Here is a 24418-nt window from a genome sequence, read left to right on the forward strand (position 1 = left end):
CATTCTAAAGTGATGCTTTAAAAAAAAAAGTTCCCTACCATTTTTACTCTTACGACCCAGCCCTCATGTAGAGATTACAATGTCATCTGTACCCTTAACAGTTTTTCTCAGAATATAAAATTTGTCCTACAGAGGAGGAGAAAAACCTTTGAAAACAAAGCCAGTCATCATAAATTATCACATAAATCATATATGCTATGTAGAAATATAGCATGGATGAATTATCTTATTTGCAATGCAAGTCTGGATGCTCTGCATGGAATGTGTGGCTTAAGTATCCAGAATAATAAGCATCTATGCATATAATATATCAGTGATAACAAAGAGGCAAATCTTGTCTCTGACCCAAGGCAGCTCCCAAAAACTGCAAGCAGACAGTGCTGCCTGGATGCTACGGCCTCCCTCTCTCCAGCCTTCCTATTCCTGTAATGAGGATGCCTGAGCCCTGTCTGCAGAGAGCCCCAGATCCCTGCAGGATGAATTTTTCCCTTCGCTTTCCTGTTGAAGGGGCCTCCCCATTCTTTGCCCCAGAGCTGCAGCCTGCTGCCTGGAAGTTGTGAAAACAGACAGCTTAGGGGCATTGTACACTGCTGAAACCTGAGCGTGCTCCTAAGTGTCATTACTCATCCAGGCAGCTTTTCTTTCCCCAGCCTTGTCGAACCCTCCTCTCTGAATCCTCAAGTGCTTCAAGGGCTGGAGAGCTGCCAGCCACCAGCTGCACAAGATCTTAAAGAAACCTGGGCCTATTTTCATAATTCACGAGAACAAACAAAAAAATTTAAAAAAGCAAATTGAGCAGACTCAAAAATAGAAGGGGGAAGTCCTGTGTCTCATTCCCCCTCGCTGTATCCTTCACTTTCATCCCCCACAAGAAAAAAGGTCTTTAGAAATCAGTATTAAAACACAAGCTGAAGATTAAGAAGATTTTGTGACATCAGGGAATAAGCCAGAAGGGACTGTGATCTCTGCCCAAGGCTTGATCCTTGGAAACTCTAGCACAGCTCAGTGGGAAACACTGCAGCATGATGGAGCAAAAGGAGGGGGGTTGCTTCCTTAGCACCAGGTATCTACTCTGAAAATGTTTGGAGAAAAGGGAATTTGGTTCTCTTTGGGGACAAGAAGCAGCACAGTCTTTGCAAGCTGCAAAACGAAATTATGGTGCATGGCCTAAGTTCCCCACTCCTGGGAAGTACAGCCCTGCTCACATCAAACACAAAGTCGGAAAAGAGCAGAGAAGAGAAAAAGAACAAAGCAGAGGGATTAGTCACTGCAGTCTTCTCAGCCTCCCTTCCCTGGCAGCATTTTGTTAAGGAAGTGCAAGGGGGTACCTAAGCTTGTCTGCGATAAAGATGACCCTCCTTTCCAGAAGCAGGGAGGCAAAGACTCTGCTCAGATGCCGCACGCTGAGGGATGTGAACAACGACTCAAAATCAACATGCTCGAGCCTGGAATCGAGAGGCCGCCGCAGCTCGATGACCTGTTGGAGAGAAAAAAGGCCACAGGTCAGCTCTTGCTGCCCAGCCATGCTGTGGCAAACAAGGAACTAACAGGTATTTTCACAGCTAACAAGCCTTACTGACTGTGCTGGCAAACGCTGCACAGTGTTAAGCCCTCAAACACCATCTTTCCAAAGACTTCCCATAAATCCTTCTTCCAGATGAGGAAGATCCAGAGTCCACTCCAATGGGCACAGCATGAGACCAGCCACAAGTTCTCCCCACGGGACTGAGGACAGAAAGCTCTTCATAAAGAGGAAAACTAGTTTGTGTCCAGCTGGGAGTGGTTTCCAGCCTTTCTGGCATTCATGCAGCAGAATGGCATGGAGCCTTTCAGATCTGCACTCTTACTTTTACAGTTATGATTTATTTATTTATTTTTTACTGCAAGAATCTGGATGCCTAGCCTACTGACTACAGATATTTTACATCTGTTACAGAAGAGAACAGCCTGTGGGCATTCTGCTTTGTTCATACCTACTTAAGTAATTCCTGTCACAGCACCTTAGCACTTCATACTCCTTAAGACCGATGCTTATCTAAACTCTTCTTAAAAGCCTCCAACACCACACATTTCATAAATCCCACAAGAAAATTACTCTAGTTCCAAACCACCCTTACCAACACCAAGCCTGCAGCTGAAACATGTCAGTGGCAAATTACTTCAACTAGTTGTTATCTTACTAACAGTATAAACTCAGAACAACTGGTCACCTTCCTCTCTGTAGGAGACTCCTTGTGTAGTTACAGGTTATCATCATGTGTCCTCCTTTGTCCTTTGTTTTCTATATTAAACAAACAATTTTCTCAAGCTTTGCCTGTATTTTCTAAACCACTTAGTAAGTGGAACTACTCTTCTGGGGCTTTCTCCTAGTGTTTGTATTTTTTGAAAAAATGATACTTCAAATATAAATTTCCACCAATGCTGGAAAGTAGAAAAAGTGCTTTTATTTATTATCCATCCCTTCATTTTCTTTCACATTGTGGGAGTTTGTCTAAACAACATCATACTGCTACTTCTGCTCATTGTATGGCCCACTATGCCGCCAGATCCTTTTCTGAAGTACTGTGGCTCACTCATTTACTTCCATGTTACATTAGACTATTCATTTCTTCTACCCAGCATTTTGCTCTTGTCCATATTGAATTTCAGACTAAACCTTCAACTTAGCAAGGTCATTTTGAATTTTAATCCCTTATTCCCCAAAGTGCCTGCAACCCGTCCCAATGCTGTCACTTACCCATTGCATAAACATAGGGTTTATGCCATCAACTAGATAACTAGTGAATCATAGAATCGTTTAGGTTGGAAAAGACCTTTAAGACCATCAAGTCCAACCGTTAAACCAGGACTGCCAAGTCCATCACTAAAGCATGTCCCTAAGCACTGTATCTATGCATTTCTTAAACACCCCCAGGGATGGCGATTCCACCACCTCCCTGGACAGCCTGTTCCAATTCTTGATCACCTACCCTTTCAGTGAAGAAATATTTCCTAGGATCCTAGGAAAAAACAGCCAAAACATTCTCACAGCCTAACGGCACACCTCTGGGACTCTGCTCCTCAAGTGCAGATTTTGCAGTCATTTCATTTAGTTTGGACTGTTTTCAGTTTGGTTGAGGAGAATGCCACCATCCAGTGCCATGCTAAAAGCCCCCAGACACAACCTCTCTCAGCTTGCTGCCCAACAGGACGAATAGCAAAGACTACCCTCAGTTTGGCTCTCTCCATGTTCCCACAGTCCTTCAATGCTACGCCCAAAAGCACTCTTAAAACCCTCCCAGCATCCTCATACCACACTGTGAGATGCAATACGTACCCTCACCCCCATGCTGTGCAAATGCCATTCTGAAAGGCTGCAACATTGCCCTTGTGCAGTTTCAGGTATTTTTTTGACCAGAATCCCGTGTCCTGACCCACACAAACAGTGGTTCTGTATTAAGGACGCTGGAGCACATGCCATGAACCCTGTCTTCAGGAAGCTAAGTATGGGGGTCCTTGAGCAGATCCAAGGTCATATGCTGGGCAGCATGGGGCCCGCCAGCCTGTGCCACTTGGCCTCAAGGCCAATACCTTATTTCGTTCTGCCATATTAGCATGGTTGTGTCTTTACATTAATTTTTACCATATGATTTCTCTGTCGATTCTGAGGTCGCTGAACTCTCTGTGCCATCCCCTCTGGTTCCCTATTTTACTCCCTAGCTTCCTCGCACAGTTGCCAGACAATCTGTCCTTGAAGATCTCCAGTGCTATATCAAAGTTCCAACTTCCAGTTGCCAGTCCTGCACCATATGCTGGCCTAAGTCTTGCTCTCTCTAGGGTGGTGTCTTTACCTCGGTTCCTGAGCCTGGCAAGAAGTTCTTGACTGTAATTGTCCGGCCCAAAGCTGGGAAAGGTGCCTCCATGACACTCCTCATGAGAGGCTGCACCAAGGCTGGAGAAATGCCTCGTCTTTTCTCAACCTCATCCAAGATCTGAAATAAAGGCATGAAGATAGAAAAAACATGTAAATCAGGAGGAGGGAGGCAACACCAGGAATTAAGTGCACCGGCATCTGCATTCTCTCCTTAACCCAGCATTAACATGGAGCCTTGAATCATAAGGAAGAAGGTAAAAGGTGCATCTAAAGACCCTCTGTTTCCTTCAGCAAGAGAAACCCAGCTCCAGTGAGGTTACTGGAAAGCTTGCAATTTGCAAACTCCCCACCACACTCGGTGTCAGGACTCCCTGCCTTTTAATCTCTCAGCACTTGTATTCTGGTAGTACTGCTGAAAGAAGAAGGCAACAGCTGACAATCTAGTTTTCTTTTCAACTGTGTTTTTCCTAGGTGCTGGAATTAGCATGTGCTTGCCTTGACACCACTGTTTCAGGCCCTTTCTTCAGCTACCACGTTCCCTAATCCCCATTCTTCTGGTGTTGACTTCACCTTCAGGTCCCTCTGGGACTACAGCACAAATTCCCTTTCTTTCCCCTCCTCACCTTAGAGAAGAGGTTGAAGCATCCAAGGCGACTCACAATGCAGTAAACTTCTGGGAGACGCTTTCCCTTCCCACTGGGCTTTCAAGACAAATGCAAATACACACACAGAAACACCAAAAAAATGTCAGTTACAACTACTGCAAAGAAAGTGTGATCAGTCTCTTAATTCTGCAGTTTGCTGGTTGGCTCAGAAACTGGCAGACGTTTGACAGCATGCTGCTGCTGACAGTATCTTAAGCCTGACTCAATCTCTGGTATGCTAGAAACAGTGGGGAGAAATGGGTACATCCACAGTATGGTGCCAACCTTCCCAAGGCAAATGACTAATGCAGGGCAGACTGCTCTACAGAGACAACTCTGAGCCTATAGGACCAGCACAGGTTTAGACAGCTCTTTAGTAGCTATGTAAACCTAAGGGAGACAAACCGTGTCTTCAGCTTAGTGGTGAAACAACAGTCCATGGTCATAATGTTAAGTGCTGGTGTAAGGAGAAGACAATAAGCTATGCCTGGAGCAGAGGACGGTACTCAGAGAGGGACTTTGGCAGTGAGAAGAGCAGAAGAGAGCAAAAGCTGCTCTGTTGCTGCTCTTTCTTTCCACACTGAAAGAGAAGAGCAGTCAACTTTCCACTTTCCAGAGAGGGTGCCAGGAACACCAACCCCACAGAAGGCAGCATCTCTAGGAAAAGAAAAAAACAGGGATAATTACCAGCAGCCTTCTACAGTATCCGAATCGCCTGCTTCCATCTTCTCCCGTCAAGACAAATGAGAACGTCTCACTGAAGAAAGAGAAGCCAGAATGACAAGAAACCCATCACCCACATTAACAGTCTTTGACATACAAATCCAATACACCCACAATATTTTTGCATTTCCAGTACACCCCTCTCAGGGCTTTGCCCAGTTTTCTACTGTAACAGCTCTCATATTTAATTAGCTTGCAAATAAATCTGTTTCTTATGAATCAGGATACAAAGTACAGTACTTACCTGGCAAACTGATGGATGGGGGCCCAGTCCTTTGCATCAGGGAAGCAAAACTGGGGAATAGCTTTCAACTGATCTTCTGCCTCACGCATGAATTTGAACGAGCGCTCAAGCTAGCAGAATAGAGAGAAGGAATGTTTCCAATTAGTCATGTGGGGATGGAATGACTTCAAATATTTTTCCTGTGACAAATGAAGAGGTGATGACAGAGGCTAAGCTTCTGCCTGGAAGATATTAAAATTTCTGTGATTCTGGCTCACCTAATCTTTACACATCTTAAAGTAACTCTGTGCCCCCAATTCCGCCAAGCCCTGCATCTGCAGCACCTGCCCCTGCTACACTGTGCCTCTAATTGGGACACATCTTCCAGCAAGGGGTAAGAGAACTGAAGTCTGAGGGGAGCTCTGGTTACACCCCGTTTACAAACACACTGTCACACTGGCACTGTTTCACCCATTCCTTGTTCCCCATTTTGAGCCAGACTATTGGTGAAAGCTGTGCCTTCCCTTTAAGAACGTATGTCTTCTCCCAAGTGTCAGTTTTCTTTAAAGAGAAAAGGGGCAGAACGGGAACAGCTACATAAAAGTCATAGCCAAGGGCAGCAAAAGATCTAAATCAGCTGCTCTTTCAACAGTGAGAAATACCATGACAATTCTCAGGGACTGACTGCAGCCCCTCTTACTTTAGTCTCACTGAACACTGACACAGCACAGTGGTTACTGATATAACATGTGGTCAACAGAGAAGCTGTGGCTTCTCCAGCTGTGCAAGCACACCATGCTATCTGAGACATGTCAGCCAGACCCTCCTGATGGGCACCGTACCTTCAACGGGAACTGCTGGGTAACCTCAGGGACATAGGCAGCCCCAGCCTGCTTCTTGTGCAGTGACACCACTACGAAGTACTCAAACAGCTGCCTCTCTTGATATTCGATCAAGTCCCGTTCCAAGGTTTGGTACCGTGGGGTTTGCTTCAGGCGAGATTTCACATGCACTAGGCGCTGGCTGTGAGCTATGAAGAAAAAAGATTAGAGATTGTAACGATCTAGCTCTTTGCACAGAGCATCAACAGCGCTTTGCAGAGACTTACAGATAAACTCAAAACCACCTCACTGCATTTACTTTGTCAGTGGCTGAGTAAGAGGCAGGAACCATTTGGAAGCTGCGCTATAAATATCAACAGAGACAGGGCATAATCTTTCGAGTGCCGTCACCTTGAAGAGTTCTGGCAGCAGCAGGATTTCATGGATAGCTTTTACAGCTGAAGACAACGCAAACGGAGATCCATATGGGACATGGTGTAACAGGTAACGTCTGGGCACTCATCCTAGCATTCATTTATGCATCTTTCAAAGCCAACAGTTAGGTGATTGATCACCTTGGTGCAGAGGAGGCTGTGGGTAGCAATCCCCATGGTTTCACAAGACCAGCACTTGGGTCAGGTTAGGGTTCCACTGGCTGAGTAACACTGGGAACTCCCAGCTTCAGTAACACAGGCTGGGCTGTAGGCCAACAACAAAAAAGTGTGACAAGAGGTGCAAATGAAAAAGGCTGGCTCGTGCCAGCTCTTCCTGTGTCTAAAACTAATCTCTCAGGACCATGTTTCTGCAAGTTCACCCAGGACAATGGGAAAACAAGAAAAACTGCCAAGCAAGCTGTAACTGCAACACACATGAGCTGTGGGACAATAAACATTCCAGCATGGAAAGTAATGAAAAGCTGCCTGCTGAGAAGAGACCAGATGAGATTCCCTAAGACCACCCCCTTGCTTTGTTTTACAGTCGCATCCAAAATTAAATCTCCATGATGTCTCCCTTACCCCTACTACAAAAGAAAGAATTAACTACAAGCAGAGACCACAGCACATTCTCACAACTGTGCTTTTTACGAATGCGAGTGGCAACGCAACGTTTTGACAGAAACAACCACACAGATGCTGCAGGAACTCCAAATACATGAGATGTCTGCTTGGCAGAGAGGGCTTCCTGAGAGATGCTATATACTTTAGGACAGACACTTGACCTTTTGTCTGGTAAAGTTGTGCCACTCACAGACTATTCCGGATAATGTAATTGAAAGCAATCTTGAGGTGCCTTTTAAATCAGACAGCGTAACAACCTCTGGACAGTTGAAGCCCTCGAAAGATGCCTCAGACTCCTTTCTCTCATCACCTATTATGTGATTTGCTCTAAGGCTTTAATTCTTCAAAAGTTTTCAGAAGTGGTTTCTGGTTTACCAGGGACTTCAAAAAGAGCAGTGTCACAGCAATGCTGAGTGCTTCTGAAAAGCTTGCTCAAGCTCTGCATTGTTTATATCCTGTGCAACCTACTAAAGATATCAGGATTTTACTGCTGTCATCATGGCAGAGGTTGTCTTTGAACATTTTTCCTTCCCAAGGGTCAGCACTTACGGCTCTGACATGCAGTCTGATTATTGCTGTCTGATGATTTACTGTGTCTCAGATGATGTACAGTGACTTGCTAAGCCGAGGTAACTGGATGGTGTGTTTGGTCTATTAAGTAAAACATACAAAATTGAAAGCGCCAGACAAAAGAGACTTGCTAAGTCATCTCACTTTCCTATTTAAAAATAGGAAAGTCAACAGTTCAACAAGGCATAAAGCAAAATACAGGTGTAGCTAAAGCAAACAGCAAGTGCCAGAGCTCCTGTTCACACTTATGTAGGCTTGCACAGTCACTCAGACCCACATATGGATCTGAATATTTATTGTTCAGTCCAGCGCTGTCGGATTTGAGATGACTTCACACAATCTCCATCATCCCCTCTAAAGGCAGTCCCTAGCTGCAGTTACACAGATGTTACAGAGAAACATAGGATGATGCACACGATTTGCTATGGCAACCAGTAACAGACAAGAGTTTGAGTCTTCCTGGACACATCTAGACTGTTTTTCACAGCTACATCTGAACACAGACTATATTTCACAACCTCGTTTTACAAGACAGTTGCAAATGTAATTTCTGTGCAATCTGGGAGCAAACCCTCCCTCCCCATCTCCAGCGTAGCCTGAGAACCTGTCAAAAGGTAGGTGGTGGCAGCAATTTTCAGCTTGATCTTGCTAACACAGCAGTACAGATGAAAGATTTCCCAATGCAGAGGAGTGTACGAGTATACAGTCACTCTTGTATGGGAAGCTGTGCTCACAAGAGGGAACTCATTCTGAGGTTTCTGTTCTAAAAACCTGAAAGAGGGTAAGAACGAGCACTCCTAAGCACAACACACTGTAGTTGACACAGAGCTCACTGCTGCTTATGCCTGTCTTTTCAGCTTGGGAACTGACCTGCGACCCAGATCAGGTGTGCATGTGAGTCAGGAAACTTTGGAATCTGAAGAAGATTCCATCTTGCATTCTAACTCTACAGGAAGGTTTCAGAAGAATATTATAGAGACCAGTATACCATATAGCTGAAGTAAGCAGTGCAGTGCTTTATCCCAACTTGGCCAGCGCAGAAGAGTTTAACTAGCAATAAATCATAGACTGCAATTCTGTTTTCCAAGCTAGGCGGTCTGGCTGGCGGTTTTTCTCCCTTAGTAAACATGTAGTGGGGTTTCTGAACACTCTGTCCCATGCAATACTGCTTCTGTCAGCCTGGTCACACATCTGTGACTGTGTACTTAGAAAAATCTCACTGTATTTCCACAGTGTCCAAGCCATCTCCTAGGAAAGTCAGTGCAAGGAGCTTTAATGGGAAATGGAACAATGTTTGGTTTGGACTCTTCTAGTTCTCTGCCCATGGATTTTCTTCTGTGGTATTGAGAACTTTGTTTTCTCACTGTGTTCTGAGTGAAAACAAGCTCCTTTTCCGAAGGCAGAACACAGAGGAGAGCTCTTGACCCAGGATCTCAGTGCAGAGTTGGTCAGGAGCCTTTTGCTCTCATCACACATTTGCCTTACCTTTCAGCTTCTCTTCAGTATCACTGTCTGATTCACTGTTTTCATCTGTAACTAAGAAAAAAGAAAGGGGAAGATGAATCAAGTAAAGCCTGTTTATAACTGTGCATTTCTTACCACTGGCATGAGAAACCCAGGCCTGGCAACTTCAAGGAAGACAATATAGATCCCAAGGGATTTGTTCTTTTCAAGGGTGCACATACCCGCAGACATTTAGCTTACCAACTTTGGTATCTTCCCATTCATTCAGGGAATAATAAAAACACCAACAAATTAGATTTTGCACAGCCAGGTGAGCTGCATAAAGAATAAAATGCCAGAGCAGTGTTTTATCCAAGTCTGTATAAGCACAACACCAAGGCAAATTACTGATTAATATGCAGTAGTTTGCAGGAAAAGGGATAAAAAAATAAGCAAACAAACAAAAAAAACCAATTTCCAGACTGAATCAGCCTCAAGGTCTATATGGCCCAATAGCCTGTCTCTGTCAAGGATGCCTTAGATGCTCATCTGGGACAGCTTCAGAGAGGAGTATAAAAAACAGTGCAGAGACAAGTCTGGGATGCTTCCCCTGAAGGTGCATATAAACACACTCATCCATTCTGCAGGTGTATATCCTATATAAAATAGGATAAACAGTAAGAAGCAATTGTGGGAAATAAATAATGCTGGTGGTCACCTTTTGCTGGCAATTAGGGTGTTTGGGAAAAAAGTACTGTGTTGGAAAGACATAATTATAAGTTTTACAGAGATGAGATGTTTAAAAGTAATGGCTCTGAAGTACCTGAACACTTCTGGCAAGTTGTTAATTGACAGTGGAAAGCTGAAAGTCTCAATCTTACTACGATGGAGATGGTCCTACAGTCAAGTCTAGAAAGCCTGATTCCCAACTGAGGCTATTTGTTTATTGGGATGCTGAAGGAACCACGACTGTTGCAAAATCTGCTATGTTCCATTGGACAGTTCACTGAAGTGACACATTCCCACAAAATATTTTGATCTCAACAAACGAGACTTTTTGGACAGAACATTCCTCTCCAAAGCTTCCAGCCTGTTCCAGAAATAAACATCAAAAAAGGGAGACATTTTTGGTGCGACCTATAAGGTTATCATGCAAAGCCATGGAATGAAAATGAAGCAAGAAAACCAAAAAAGTTCTGTTTTAGTGAGTCTTTTCAGCAGAGGAACAGCTTTTATCTTTCCAAAAGAATGGGTGGAAGCCCCAACTCAGTCTCACTCTGGACTGGGAGAAGCACTAGAAAATGTCACATAAATCACTAAGCCTAAACTCTAAGTCAAGTCCTCAAAAAATCTTAGACATATGATTCAAAGTTCCTTTACCTTTCCCTGAATTGCTCTCTGTAGACTGTGATAGTCTCTTGACACGCTTCTTTCCCCTTCGTGCCTCATAAATGGCATTGATTTTCAACACAAGCTGCTCCGCAAACACAAACAAACAAATGTTATTTTCCTCCCCAGGCAAGAAATAAAGTTAGAATTTCATGCAGAGTGCTCTGTTTCCCATCCCTGGCCACACTGAAACTCTTCGCTTGACGTCCCAGAACTGACAATTACCAGCATCTACCTTGCACAGCAATCTGCACCTGTGCGGCCAATGGCCACACTCTGGTACAAAAGCAGTACAGTCATGCTGGCACAGCGGGAGCCCAAGGTAACAAGCCCTGATGAAAGGCCAGGTCTTTCTGCACTGTGTGACCATACAAACTTGACAGTGCCTTCCTGGGCCTCTCCATACAATGGTCCATACTCTAGGGAGCATCAGGTGGTGCCCTGGGAACCTGTCCTGGTCTGCAGGTTTGAAGCAGAAAACTGGTTGGAGAATGACAGCAAACTTTAATGTCTTATGCCTTTAACATCTGCTGTGAGATGTGCTGGAAAAGCCTTCATACCAAGCACGGGGGAAACACATCATACAAGGAACACTGAAGAAATTGAGATGGGTAGGCATCAATGGTGCTGAAGTACCTTGTACTAGTGGTTTTCTTTGCAAATCCTTTAATCTCTGGCCCCCCAGCTGGCCAGGAGAGAAGACACTTCAGTTTTGGGCATAGCTGCGCTTAGTGGTTCATTCAGTGTCTCTGGTCTCCCTATCTGTCCCTGAAGGAGAGTGGAATTGCAGAAGGACCATGCCAGGCTTCCCCAAACCTCCCTGAGCAGAGCTGACTCCTTGCCAAGGTCGCAGGCAGAAGCAGGAGGACATAGCCACAGCATTCAGATTTATTCCAGAAAGTCTGGGATCCCTGCACACACGTGCTGAGAGCTCAAGGTAGAACAGGTCCACCACACACTTGGTCAGGGAACTTTGAATCCAAATGTTTAAGTGAGAGGCAGGATACTCTGGTGTGGAAGTACAGCCTCCACCCAGCTGCCCAGCTCAAGTCTGAGGTTGATCTTGCCACTGACACAATGGATCAATCTGTTCTGAGCTTGCTCTGCACAACTGCTCAGTGGCACTGCCTGGTAAATACATACTTGTAATCCTCCCTTCAGTTGACATAAAGTATGTGTGAACACACTGACAGAGCTCAAGCACATGCACAGACGTGTCAGCGTACTGGGAAAGAAAACCCTAGACATTTGTAGTCTTTGGCTCATTCCTGAAGAGCTGACCTATACAGAGAGGGCATTAAAAAAATCAGATACGCAAACATGAACACAGATTTGGCAACCAGGAAACAAAGAAGATACACAAACATATCCCTTTTCCCCCAAATGAAAACAGTGGGTTCAGAAAAAAACCCACCACAGACAGCCCCTGGTAGCCTCTGCTTCTCCTGCAAAGACTAGGATAAGGAATTGTGTTTTTATAACTGTGTTTTTGAAACATTCAATAGATAGACTGCTGCTGAACCTCATTTGGACTGAATACACTTCCAGCTAGATCTAAAAGAAATAAAATTGAAATGGAGTCATGCTGTATCTAGATATGAAGTAGGAAACATTGCTCCAGAAAATGCTCTTGACTACAGAGAACTCCTTGTGTCACTCAAATGTTAGTATTTTCATTGTTCATCTACAATCACACCCTACCTTGAATTACAACCAACCAATGCATCCATAAGACCTAGCAAAGAACAACAGATTGCCAGGTGGGAACATCACAACACAGAGACAATTTCTGACTGTTCCATCCACGAAGCAAAGAAAGATATATGACGGGGTACGTCTTTTGCAAAAACACTAATTGCTTTTTTTGCCTCTTACAAACTTCAAGTTTTATCCAAAAATTAAAATGCCTTTTTTCTTCTTGTTATTATTATTCTCTCTCCTGATAACTATGATAACTCAGACAGAAAAATAACCGCTTCAAAACTTGCAGAGATGTTTGTGAGCCGCCTTCTTCAGGCAGAAAGGGGGTTAAACAAGTCAAGTCAACCGCCAGGACAACAGCTTTGTTGCAGGAATGCCACACTGCAAACTGAAAAAAACCATTGTCTTGTACTCACATTCCTGTCTGGAATAAACATAAAAGAGAAAGCCCTAGATTTACCTTGGGAATCTTCCTTCTCCTCTTCCCATTCTGAGGGTCTCCCAAGGAGAAGAAGGTGTCATCTGGACTGCTGGGGGTCGAGGGAGGGCTGATTTTAGATGGTGACCCAGTCCCATCACGGCTCAGTTTTCGAATGTCTGGCAGTTTGAAACTCCGCCGCTCTGAGTTTTGTCGGAAAAAAATGGGCTTGGAAAGCAACTGGAAATGGAGGAGAAGGAACGAATGAACACAGTACCTCTCGTACCTTTGCTTCATTGCTAACACTGTCATGGCAGCAAATCCAGTGGGGCAGCCATAGCACTCAGCTGGCAAAACAGCCCTGAGAACTTTCACAGATTTCTGCACATGCAAAGAACTCATCCAGCTGCCAGGCTAGACCAGGACTATCTTGACCAGCAATTTAACTATCCCATATTCATTCCAGACCAGAACACAATCTCAGGGGTTGGCCAAGAAGCCTTGCTCCAGTTTGAGAAAACCCACAACTTCTCAGGACTTGTGTAATCCAGGCTGGAACTGTAAACAGGACAAGACTAACCAACCAGCCAACCACACACATTTGGGATAATCAGCAGCAACACAGAAGCAGTGAGACCAGACAAAACGCACTGTCAGTATGGCTGTCTTTGACAGTAGCCAGAATTAGATATTTCAGATGAGGGTTCAAGAAATGCCATGATAGACAATTGTGGAGACTGGCTTCCTCCCAAGCTCATTAGCAAGTTCAGTGGGAGCACAACAGATATTTAAGCACCAAAGTTCTTGAAGTCCATGTCCAAAAACAGCACCAGAGAAGCAGAAAGCTCAGCTGCAGTTGCAAACCCGTTAGTTGGCAAGAGAGCTGCAGCACTTCTTTTCTGACTGATGCAGATCACAGCCTTTAGATGTCAAAGTACTGTAGTGTAACACAATTACTCCCATTCAGCCCTTTACTAAGTGTCTCCTACCGGGAACCATATCTACAGTGAAAAGCATTCCTGTGTAACACTGCAGCCCCCTTTCGATAGCAGAGGTGGGAAATCAGGATACACAGATGATTACAAAGCTCTCCGAGGGAAATCGACTCCACCCTAATGTTCACAGACCCTTGCAGATCCTCATCTCACTAGCAACAAGGAGAAGGGATTGAGAACCACAGAACAACTTTAACTTTTAAGTGTTGAATTATCCAAAGAAACCTCAGTTGCTGATTAAGCTGGTTGGAAAACAGCAACACATCAACAAACACTGCACATCAAACTTCTGAAAACACTGGGTAACAGCTCTAATAATAGCTGCATGGAGAGCATAAGAAAACCTTTTGGTCAGGAAAACCATGTTTAGATCCCCGTTATCCACTCTGAACCCAGCTGTTGCCAAGATGACTTCTGCTGTGACATAGTCCCTGCTGTTCCAGGCTTGGACTATCTAAACAGACAACAGGAACCAACCAGAACGGCTTGGGAGGCTGAGGGCAAGGCTGGCCTTGGTAAGCCCTGAGCTCTGAGCAAGAAGTGCAGTCTGATGCAATAAATCCCCCCTCTTATCACACTGTACTCTGTGGTAAAAAACAAAAAGGAAAAAACCCTAACATGATGAAAGTCATTGACAAAACTCCACCTTTTCCACACAGGGCCTGGATTTCACCCAAAAACCTTCTGAAGCAAGAGAGGTGGCCACTTGAATCAAAGTACCTTAGTGGGAGTCCCAGGTACAGAAGAGGTGGGTGATGCTGGGAAGGTCAGGACACATTTCTTCCCCAAACAGCGGCTGTTGGTCTCAATGTCTTCGTAAGGGTTTTCCTTCGATGGTGGATCTGCAGCAAAAAGCCACAAGCAAGAAACTGTAAGTGCAGAAAATCCTTGAGGTTTGCCATAAAAATCTGTTTTGGGATCTGCTGGCCTTCTCCCACCTCCCACATCAGACCAAAGACCTGTTCTCAAGCATTCCTGCATTGCTTCATTCTCTCCATAGCCCTAGAAGTCCAGCTGCTTGCTGGACAGTGTCCAAACCCTGACACTGACATACGCAGCCATAGGAACATGTCACAGATACTACAGATGGAAAAGACCTAGTGAGTCCTCAAGTTCGTTTCCCTGTCTTCAAAGGAGCTGTGAGATTCTCATGCACGTTGGCCCATAGCTGTATTTCCTTCTTTCCAGTCTTCTGCTTAGGATTGTCTAAATGAAACTGTGAGCTGAAGGCTAGCATAAAGGTCCTCTCTCTTCTGTTTAAACCTCACATTTACAGGGACCTCTGGTCATCATTTAATTGGGCTGAAGCAACGCACTGCTCTTGGGCTGACTCTGCAGGAAGATTTAATCCCTTCTCTGAACATAGATGTTGGTCACACAACACAGGTTTTCAAACAAATCTCAGGTGCCCCACTTTAGAAAGCGAGAAGGATTCGCCTCATCTAACCCAGGCCACCTAAAAGTCAGGATGCTCTCCCTCTACAGGAGGCGGGGTAGGGAGGGACACTGCTGAAGTAACGTTCAGCTCATTCTTACCTAGGATCCCCTCAAAACCACAAGGCTTGAATGACCACACAGAGGTGTCACTTTCCACTGATTCTGGAGATGAGGCACACAACTAATCTGAGTTTTAAACAGCCAAAATTACATATAATGTATTTCTTAAACCCCGTTCTTCAGCAGTGCTGGGAAATGCAAACATAGGCATGTTCAAAAAGGACACACAACTCTGAAAAAGCAGGTTGTGACATCTCCATCCAAGCATCTAATAAACCAATGACAAAGGCTTAGCCCAAGCACCTGTATGGGCAGGCAATCTGTTACAAGGTTTCTCTCTTCATTGCCACCATTTCATGCCATCCCAGTGGACAGCTGGGGCTCCGAGCAGCTGCCTTTTTCTTACTGTCATGAATGCTTGGCTGAGAGCAAAGACTGGAGGTTGGTGATGCTGCAGGCCTCTGGAGTGGGCACCGGTAATGGCTGTAGGATCTGTCCAACTGCTGCATTCCCACCTGCCTGCAAGCAGGAGTGCAGCGGAAGTCTTCAGACAAGGACAGAAACCCAAGTCTTTTCCAACACTGTCTTCTACAGTGGTTTGATGATGCCCATCACTACAGTGGTGGATCTGAATTCACCAAGGAGAAGGAAAGCATGTGCAACACCAGCAAAGCAAGTCTGCATGAACATCCTGTAAGCAAACACGCTCCTGCCCCTGAAAGTGACTCCCCTTTCTGTCACATACCTGGACAGATAGGAGAAAAAAGAACAAGCTTGGGTTCTGTTGCCTACCCATCCTCAAACTGCTCAGCAGCACATCCAGTTAGTCTCAGTCTGGAAGAAACACCATTTCCCTCTTTTTGACAAATAAACCTTCTCATCCATCTGCCCAGTACAATTTACAATACTCCAGGTAAGCAATGGCAAACAGGTAAACAGATGGTGCACGCAGGGAATCTGTGTGACTTCCTGGGAAAGGGAACAGTTCTCCCACCAATAGCTGAACCCCCTGTAAGTCACACATATGAATATGGGGTGTATGTACGTGCTTGCATGCCGTGATGGACACACATGATTATCTGTGTGTCAGCACTAGTGTCCTGTGGCTGAAGGTTCTTTTTTGTTCCCCCTCCATCGGTGTGGTTCTCATATGTTGTTTTGTGGACTACACCCATCTGTGGTCTTGTGAAAAACAAAACTGCAGCTTTCTTTATTATCCCTGTCGACCCCTTTTCCCAAGCTTTCATGGTAACACCACCAGGACTGCAGGAACCAATTAAAGTTCACTGACTCCACGCAAAGCCTAAACATGCAGCAAGAAAACAAAAAACCAAACATGCCCCATTAGCTGACAATTATCCGTAACTTTGTTTTCTTCTAAGCTTTGCAACTAAAAGCTGGAGGGGAGAGAGATTTCAGCCTGGTATTTGAGTTCCCTGCAAGCTTGGGACACAGGGGTTTGCTTGTGTTTGAATGGATCGATTTGCCTATACAGCCACTCTGTAACGTTATCCATGTTATTCCAGCTGATGAGGTGACCCTTACACAGTGGTTTCTGAGACCTCCCACCCCGCCCCAACACAAAAAAGTCCAGTAGCTGCTCAGGCACTCCCTGTTCCTTTGCCCCCCAAGTAAAGAGAAGAAAAAAAGCAAACACAAGGCTTCGAGCTCCACAAATGAGGCCAACAGCTTCAAAAAATGTCAAAAAGGATGGACTGGCATCACCTTGTCTGCCATCAGTCCCAAAGGAAAAACAATTCCTTTAAGAGATCTTTCTCATCAGCTATGATCAGATTTTATTCATATCCAACTAGTAATGCCTGGTCTACTCCTCAGAAAGCACAGCTCCTCCCATGCTGAACAACACAGACCACCTTTGTAGGATTACAGCTGCACAGCGTGAGCTGATACAGCTATTCTCTTCCTATTCTGTTAAAACACAGCCATGAGCTTTACACAGCACCAGCCTACAGCTACTAAAACTTATTAGGGCTTTTTCAAGAGGGACGCTTCCATTCTATGTTCTGTAAAAGGCCATCTAACTCACAATATTCAAAAACACCATATAAATGGAGAGGGTTACAGGAAATAATCTTTAAAATGGCATTGATCTGCTGCTGAAGTTAGAGAATTAAATAAAACTCAGTTTCAAAGACTGTAGGACCTGGTTTCTTAATTTCAATGGTACCTGGAGCCATACACAATCCTACTTCTGAACCGTGGAACTGAATTCAAGCCTATGTTTTCAGACTGTTTGCATTATCTCAGCAGTAACAAGCTCACCACCGTGGACAGACCAGAGCTGCGAGAACTAGTCTAGATGACAAAAGGAAGACAGGGGAGAGATGCCAGCAAAAAATTAAAGCTGGTTCCCACATGTCTAAGGTTCACCTTTGAAGCTGATGTGTTTTGAAATATTCCATCCATTTTTCTTATCACTTGCCAATAAACCGCATAAAATGTGTCTTAGTTTGCATTTGGATAATAAACATACTCCATTCAGCACCTGTGGTGAGTGCCTGTTGGCCACGAGTCTTCTCAGTTACTCAGCATTAGCAGTCAAATACCTTCCCTGTCCAAAGCTCCTACCCAGTATGTCCTGTCCAAAGCTCCTACCCAGGATGTCTTCATAGACGTTCTCCTCAGATAAAGTGCGTGTGAGGGCCAGCTTGGTCTGCGCGTACCAATCCACCCGGCCATTCTCTGACGATGACTGCAGCAAGTCTTCAAATTCATATGACTTCCTGCACCATTGATGGGAGGGGAGAAGGAGCAAAGAGGAGGGTGATACAGTTAACTCCAGCATTTATAATCAAATCACAGCTAATTCACTTCAACATGCCACACGGTTGACAAAATGAATTACTGAGAACGTTTCACAGCCTCATCCCATATAAGGCATGAAAAAATGACCCTGAGATTGGTTATTTTTATCAGCCACACAAATAAAGGCATTTTGGGGATGCCGTAGATAATCTGGGTTGTCACGGCAATAACACACTGTGAAGATGCGAGTGTTAAGTGGCACATCCTGCAACACTGCACAGAACCTTAGGGCATGAGCGGTCCATTTACAGCGCAGATCCCACCCTTGGCAGGAACAGAGGCGGCCCAAAATCAGCTCTCTTTGAGCAGTACAGGAAAGCAATACTCACATGCAGGATGGTAGAAAGGGTAAAAGCAATTAAGTGTCCTCCACTAACAAACCTGGAAAGTTTCAGTTTCCTTCCTGCACCCAAGCCAAGAATTTTTAGGTGACAGTTTATGCAGAAGTCACTGGAAACAGCTATGCATTTTATGCTCCCTACCCCAAAAGTGTGACAATCATGTGGGAGGGGAGAAAAGGCAAGAAAGCACACCAGAAGAACATGTAGACATCAGATTCAGTCAGAGGAATAGGTTTACTATGAACAGTGAAAATGGTGAAGTAGAATCTAGAGATTATCATTCCAGATGGAAATTATCATTCCAAACTGCTGCAGCTGTAGCAGTTTTGTAATGAAATAGATTTTCTGCTAAAAAAACCAAAACCCCAAACCTCTCAATCCCGGGCTTGAAGGTTAAGCCACATAATATAGTGACCTTAAAGCCCAAATCTGCCATGACTTATCCATTCACAATTATCCTGTGAAGTTGTGCTGGCCACTCATACATTCTCAGAGAGATGGCTGAGTGCTGGTTATGGCCAGCAAGGCTCTCTGGGGATTGGGGATTACGGGTGACCAAGGAAGATCCATCCCTCCCAGAGAGATACAGGAAGGCAGGACTCCACCATCAAGACCAACACCTTTGTGAAACACAGCCCGAATACCTGTGGTCAGCGTTGTTCTTGTGCTTCCCACTCCAGAGCCTCCTGCTGACAGCTGACGGGGGAGGAGAGGAGGGTAGAGGAGGGGGAGGGATGGATGGCAGAGGGGGTAAGTTTCTTTTATTCCTAGCTGCTGGCACCCAGTCCTCTTCCCCCTCATGTTTGAAAGTCCGCCGGGGCTTTGGCAGTGGGTTGATGAAGGGTTTCTTTTCTGGCACCCCTGGCTCTGTGTACACATTCTCCACTGTGCAGTCCTTGGATTTCACGTGAGAAGTTCTTACCTCTTCTAGGGTCCCAAAAATCGGCTCACTGATTTCAGAGTCCAAGCCAAGAAGCTTTTTATTGAGCTCAGCCCCACATACGCTCTCATGGCCCTCAGGAGCAGTGTGTCCTTGTGCCGCCTTCTCCTGCAAGCACTGTGGGGAATAGTAAGTACCAGGCAACTGCGGCTGCAGCTCTGCTGAGCCATCTTTCAAAGCCTGCTCCAGCTTCTTTACCTGACTAAGCACTGAAAGATTCTCCTTCTGGACCTCCCACTTCCCACCTTTCACCTCTTTGCATTTTCCAGGGCTGGATTCCACTTCCTCATCCTTTTGCGCTTCCCCCTTTCGCTCTGCCGCCTGCCCTGTGCCTTTCTGAGTTCCTGCTTTCCGTTCATTCTCTTTGCCTGCTCCTTTGCGTTCCAGTTCCCAGTTCATAAGTCTCTTGGTCTCCACTTTCCGAGTCACCAGTGCTTCCCCACTTGTCTTCTCAGTTACACAGGGCACCTTGTGCTCCTCCTTAAATCCCTGCTCCTCCTCTCTGCGAGGAGCACACTGTGTTTCCTTTTTCCCTTCCCACTCTGAAATTTTGTCCTTGATGCTGAAGGACTTATTCCTCAAGCCAATTTTTCCAGGTGACCGTATACTCTGAGTGCCTCCTATCTGTCTCCTGATGATTTTACTGTTTTCTTTAACATTCAGATCCACAGACGGGTCACTGATGATCATTTTGGGACTAAGCATGTTCTGCTGAAAGCAGTCTAGCCTTGGATCCAGCATCAAGTTCTCCAAGGCTCCCAGTGGGTTCTTCACCACAGAAGAAACTGGTTCAGCTTCAGGTATTAAGCCCAGGGTGACAGACGCACCTTCAGAACATCTGTCACTCAAGAATCCACACAAAGGTCTTTCTAATTTCTTCACAGCTGCTATGTTGTTTATATCTGCAAGCTTGATCCTACACACCAAAGACAAAAAGAGAAGAAACATTCACTGCCATTTTTCACCCCTGGTTTAGTCCATCAGCTCCACAAGCTCTACTTGTAAAGCTGGTAACAGCAGAGGATGCTCAAACCAAGCACTTGAGAGATGGGCTTAGTAGGGAGGATGCTCAGGGAAAGGTCCTTCTAGCCAGAACACAACGCTCCCCTCTTATTACAGCTAAGACACAGTTTGAAATGAAGCCTTTCTTTGTGGCAGAAGTAGGTGGCAGGTGAGAGAGGTATTTTTTTTGTACATCAGACATGCTGATACCAATGAGCATTCACCAGCATTTGTGTGTGTGTGTGTTCAGAAGTGCTGTAGTTTTGGACATTGTCAGGGCATTAAGCAGGTCCACTGCAAGTAAATGCAACATGGACCATCTGCAAACAGCAAAATTGCTGCTGTTAACCAGAGGAGAAAACACATGATACAGCTGGCATTCCTCTAGCGCCTGCTCAGGGGATCTCTCTTGGTCCATACAAATGTTCTCTAAATGCATATCAATGCACAAAGACTGCACTTTTTTTATTACACTCCAGTGGCCATACCATCCTGGGCCACACATGAGCTTGGGCTCCCATGTACCCAGACACACTCCCTCAGCCTAGAGCACTGATGTAGCACCTGGACAGCAGATTCAACACTCTCAAAGCAAAGGATTAAACGTCTTCACTGTTTCAGTCCAAACTGCACCAAAAATCCTGAATATATTTAGTTTAGAGATTTCCAAGTGTGTGATATCACAGTATCAATACTGTGACATTTCATCAATACAATAAAGTTCCAGCTGAACAGATAGTTATTCCAACACAAAATGTTTCTGAACCAAAGCGCTTGGCCATGTCTTTGGGGTTTGCCTGGGCTTGGGAAAAAGCACCAGGACAACACAGGGTAGTTACCAGCACGCAAAGCTACATCATTAGTCCCATTTAACCATGATCCCAACCGTGAGATTCAACTTGGAAAATCTGCTCCATTAACTTGAACTTATCAAGCATGCCTCTTCCAGAACTCAGCGCTCTTGTAAGAGCATTCACGTGGATACCCTGTGTGCTGGCAGGCCTCGAGCTTTTTCCCGAGTTAAGCAACGCTGGCAGCCATTGCAGACTCAGTTGTAGTGCAGGCTGAGTCTGGGATAGGTTTCTGAGCAGAAATGGGACCTGAGCCAGATACTGTCCTTCCCTAGCCTCACAGTTATTTAACTCCTGGCTGTCTCAGTGACAACTTTGGTTAAGACAACAGCTGTGGTTAAGAGCTGGCACTGTGAACACCATGGCCTTTCCCAAGGAGCAGGGCATCGCAGTGCCGCTGGCGGTTGGACTGCAGAGTAGAAACCAAGGCTGGACACTGGGAAAAGCCTGCAGTGGGTGGGGACAGCAGGGCTTGTCTGCCCAGTCTCCAGCACCGAAGATTTCAAGCGCAGGTGAGGCAAACACTGACAGGGATATCATCAGCACAAATGGCCTTGCCTCGAGGCAGACCTCTGTGAGTCTAGGACATTACCAGTCTGACTGCATGCTAAAATGCACAATGTCACAGTCCTGAGATGGTGATGAAACCACCCAAGATCTACAGGGATGTGTTTTAACATATGAGGAGAGAGGGACAGTGCAGAGCAGAGAGAACGTTTCCCTCCTTTGGTTTTCTTTCTGTTAAGGCCTAATAAACACAAGCAAGACACTCTGACACTGAAACACAGAAAGCTCTCACCTCTCAACAGACTTGCAGACACTGCTTTCAGACTTGCTGCTCACATCGGCCGCCTTGCTAGCTGTCATCATGTCAGCACACAGCAGGGCAGCAGCTCACCTGCAGACAGACACAAGGAAGAGGCGTTGCTCTGTGCTCAGCATCCCTCTCTATTCCTTATACACACACACACGCATGTTTCTCCTTGAAATCCAGAAAAACTGAAGTGAGACAAGACATCTCTCTGAGGACACCCCCAGTTTCCTCCTCTGCAAAATGGGAAGAGGGTTGATAGAATTACCGCTCAGAAGCCCAGGGAGGAGTCAATGGGTTTTGAGGGCAAAAATTATCTTTGATCCAATATCAACTGCTGTGCCATGACTTGAATACAGAGCACGCTTTATGAAGGCTGTAACTGTTGCCAAAATCTCAGCAGATTTAATTTTTTTTTTCCTTCGCATAAAACTAAAACAAAAACAATTTTAAAACTGCCTGTATTACGGCCACATGACCAAAGTGATTCCTGTGCATGCAACACTATCACAACGTCCCCAGCTTGGGACAGAAAACAATTTATGCTGAAGAGACACTGTGCTGCAGCCGCTGGTGTCCTTCTCTCTGGTGGGCCACATTAGGCTGCTACTGATCTGACTTCAGAGGACAATGCCTCATGGGGGTAAGATAAATCAGTCACAAAAATGAGTCATTCTGCTTGCCTCATGATTTCTGACATTCATGGAGGGACAGTCTGTCTCTTTCTTTTGAGTACTGCTCCTACCCAGTCAATGCAACAAACTTTGTCCTTTTTATTGCCCCACAATACTTGTCCTTGTTAAATAAAAAATAAAATAATTACTCTGTTACTCTACAGCACCACCTTTCCTCACGTCTCGGGGTGGTCTGCATGCTCTGCAGCACTGCAATGACAAAAGCTCACCACCTTGTAGTATATTTAGAAAATCTGAAGACTCTCAAATCTGTCCACTTGGCTGGTCCGCCAGATGCTGCTCCACCATGCCTAGCACTTGGCAAGATGAGTGCCTCGGGAAATCTAGTAGGTTCTTGTCGTTAAACATATAAAACCCACCACACCAGAAACAGTAAAGAACAAAAGGATCTCTCATTTCCACTGTTCAAGTATTTTGGGCAAAGAGGGGAAAAAGAAAAAAAAAATATTTAAAAATCAGTCTTGTTTGTTCGCAGTTTTCTCTCCTTCCCTTTATCCCACACTGGCAACGTTCCTGAGGCGAGGAGTGAACTCTGGGTCAACTCAATGTGTACACACTCAGGGCAGCTCATTGCTAACCATTTAGCAGATTCTCTTTCCCCAGACAATAAACCCCTTTGGCTTCTCTTCCTCGTTAGTAACTGGAACAAACACTCACTTTACTTCTAGACACAGAGCAGCCTTGCAACGCTGTCAAGAAAATTTACCGGCCTTAGGAACAAAATCTATTCATCCATCCGTTAACTGTTATGGATTGAGAATAACGAAAAGCTAATGATTGCTCACTCCCTGGCCAAAGAATGACTCACCCAGGCAGCCAAAGCAGATTCCTGCAAAACTGCAACAGAGGCTGCTCTGCACTTGGCTTACAACATCCTTAGAGCAGGGATGGTCTCTTCACTCATCATTCAGTGCCTCGCAAAGCAGGGTCAGTGGCCGGACTGGCTCCTCGTCACTGCCTTTAGCAGCAAGAAATAGCACAGCAATGGGAGTCGGCATACACGCAACCCCTGTGGCTTTGCTGCCACACCAAAAGTTCACTTAGGATGAGTTTCTCTGTCTTGATAAACTCACACAATTTTCCCATCAGGAAACTCCATCTCTGAGCCTTTTCCAACAGCCCCTAACAAACACTGCCTTGACAATGATCATCTAAGTATGAGGAAATGTGTGCTGGTGCTCAGCATAATCACGTACCTGATGCACCTCCTGCGGGAGAGGCCAAAAAGGAGATAATACAGAATAAGACATGGACTTGTTTCTTCATCTGTAGTGGATGGAACAGACCCCCATCACCCTTGGTGAGCAGAAGCAAGGCACAAAGCAGTTGCTCAGTGCTGCAAAAAGTCTCCCATGAAAGAAGCACCAATCAGCAGATCAGCATGACTTGGAGCCAAGGCCAGAGGGACATCTGTCCCCCCAGGCACTATGTGTGGCAATAGTAACGAAAGCAACATACACTAGGCAGATTAAAGAGCGGGCCAAAAGCTTCCAAAGCAGCAACACATCAGACGCTGCAACATGGCAACAACCAGGTACCTACCAACACACCCACTGACAACACAGGCCACTTAAGGGGGTAAAGTACCCTAGGAGAGAGACAGATTACTGTGCCTTC

The 24418-nt window shown here is 45.3% G+C and overlaps 1 protein-coding gene across 4 annotated transcripts in view; it reads right to left on the reverse strand.

Annotated features, from left to right (window-relative positions):
* The window catches only part of DENND2A (DENN domain containing 2A), a 60165-nt gene that overhangs the window by 13647 nt on the left and 22100 nt on the right, over positions 1 to 24418 (reverse strand). For 3 of the 4 annotated variants that reach the window (XM_037388992.1, XM_037388993.1, XM_037388996.1), the window contains exons 2-14: positions 22095 to 22193; positions 19147 to 20358; positions 17925 to 18079; positions 14559 to 14680; positions 12886 to 13083; positions 10716 to 10809; positions 9378 to 9428; positions 6286 to 6473; positions 5465 to 5574; positions 5185 to 5254; positions 4477 to 4554; positions 3831 to 3971; positions 1329 to 1477 (exon numbers count right to left, since the gene is read on the reverse strand). In XM_037388992.1, coding sequence (XP_037244889.1) covers positions 1329 to 1477; positions 3831 to 3971; positions 4477 to 4554; positions 5185 to 5254; positions 5465 to 5574; positions 6286 to 6473; positions 9378 to 9428; positions 10716 to 10809; positions 12886 to 13083; positions 14559 to 14680; positions 17925 to 18079; positions 19147 to 20358; positions 22095 to 22165 — 2639 coding nt within the window. In that variant the 5' untranslated portion in view covers positions 22166 to 22193. The remainder of the gene's footprint in view (positions 1 to 1328; positions 1478 to 3830; positions 3972 to 4476; positions 4555 to 5184; positions 5255 to 5464; positions 5575 to 6285; positions 6474 to 9377; positions 9429 to 10715; positions 10810 to 12885; positions 13084 to 14558; positions 14681 to 17924; positions 18080 to 19146; positions 20359 to 22094; positions 22194 to 24418) is intronic. The other variant, XM_037388994.1, reaches the window with a different exon arrangement.

Source organism: Falco rusticolus, chromosome 5, assembly GCF_015220075.1.
Source record: "Falco rusticolus isolate bFalRus1 chromosome 5, bFalRus1.pri, whole genome shotgun sequence".
NCBI classification, from domain to species: Eukaryota; Metazoa; Chordata; class Aves; order Falconiformes; family Falconidae; genus Falco; species Falco rusticolus.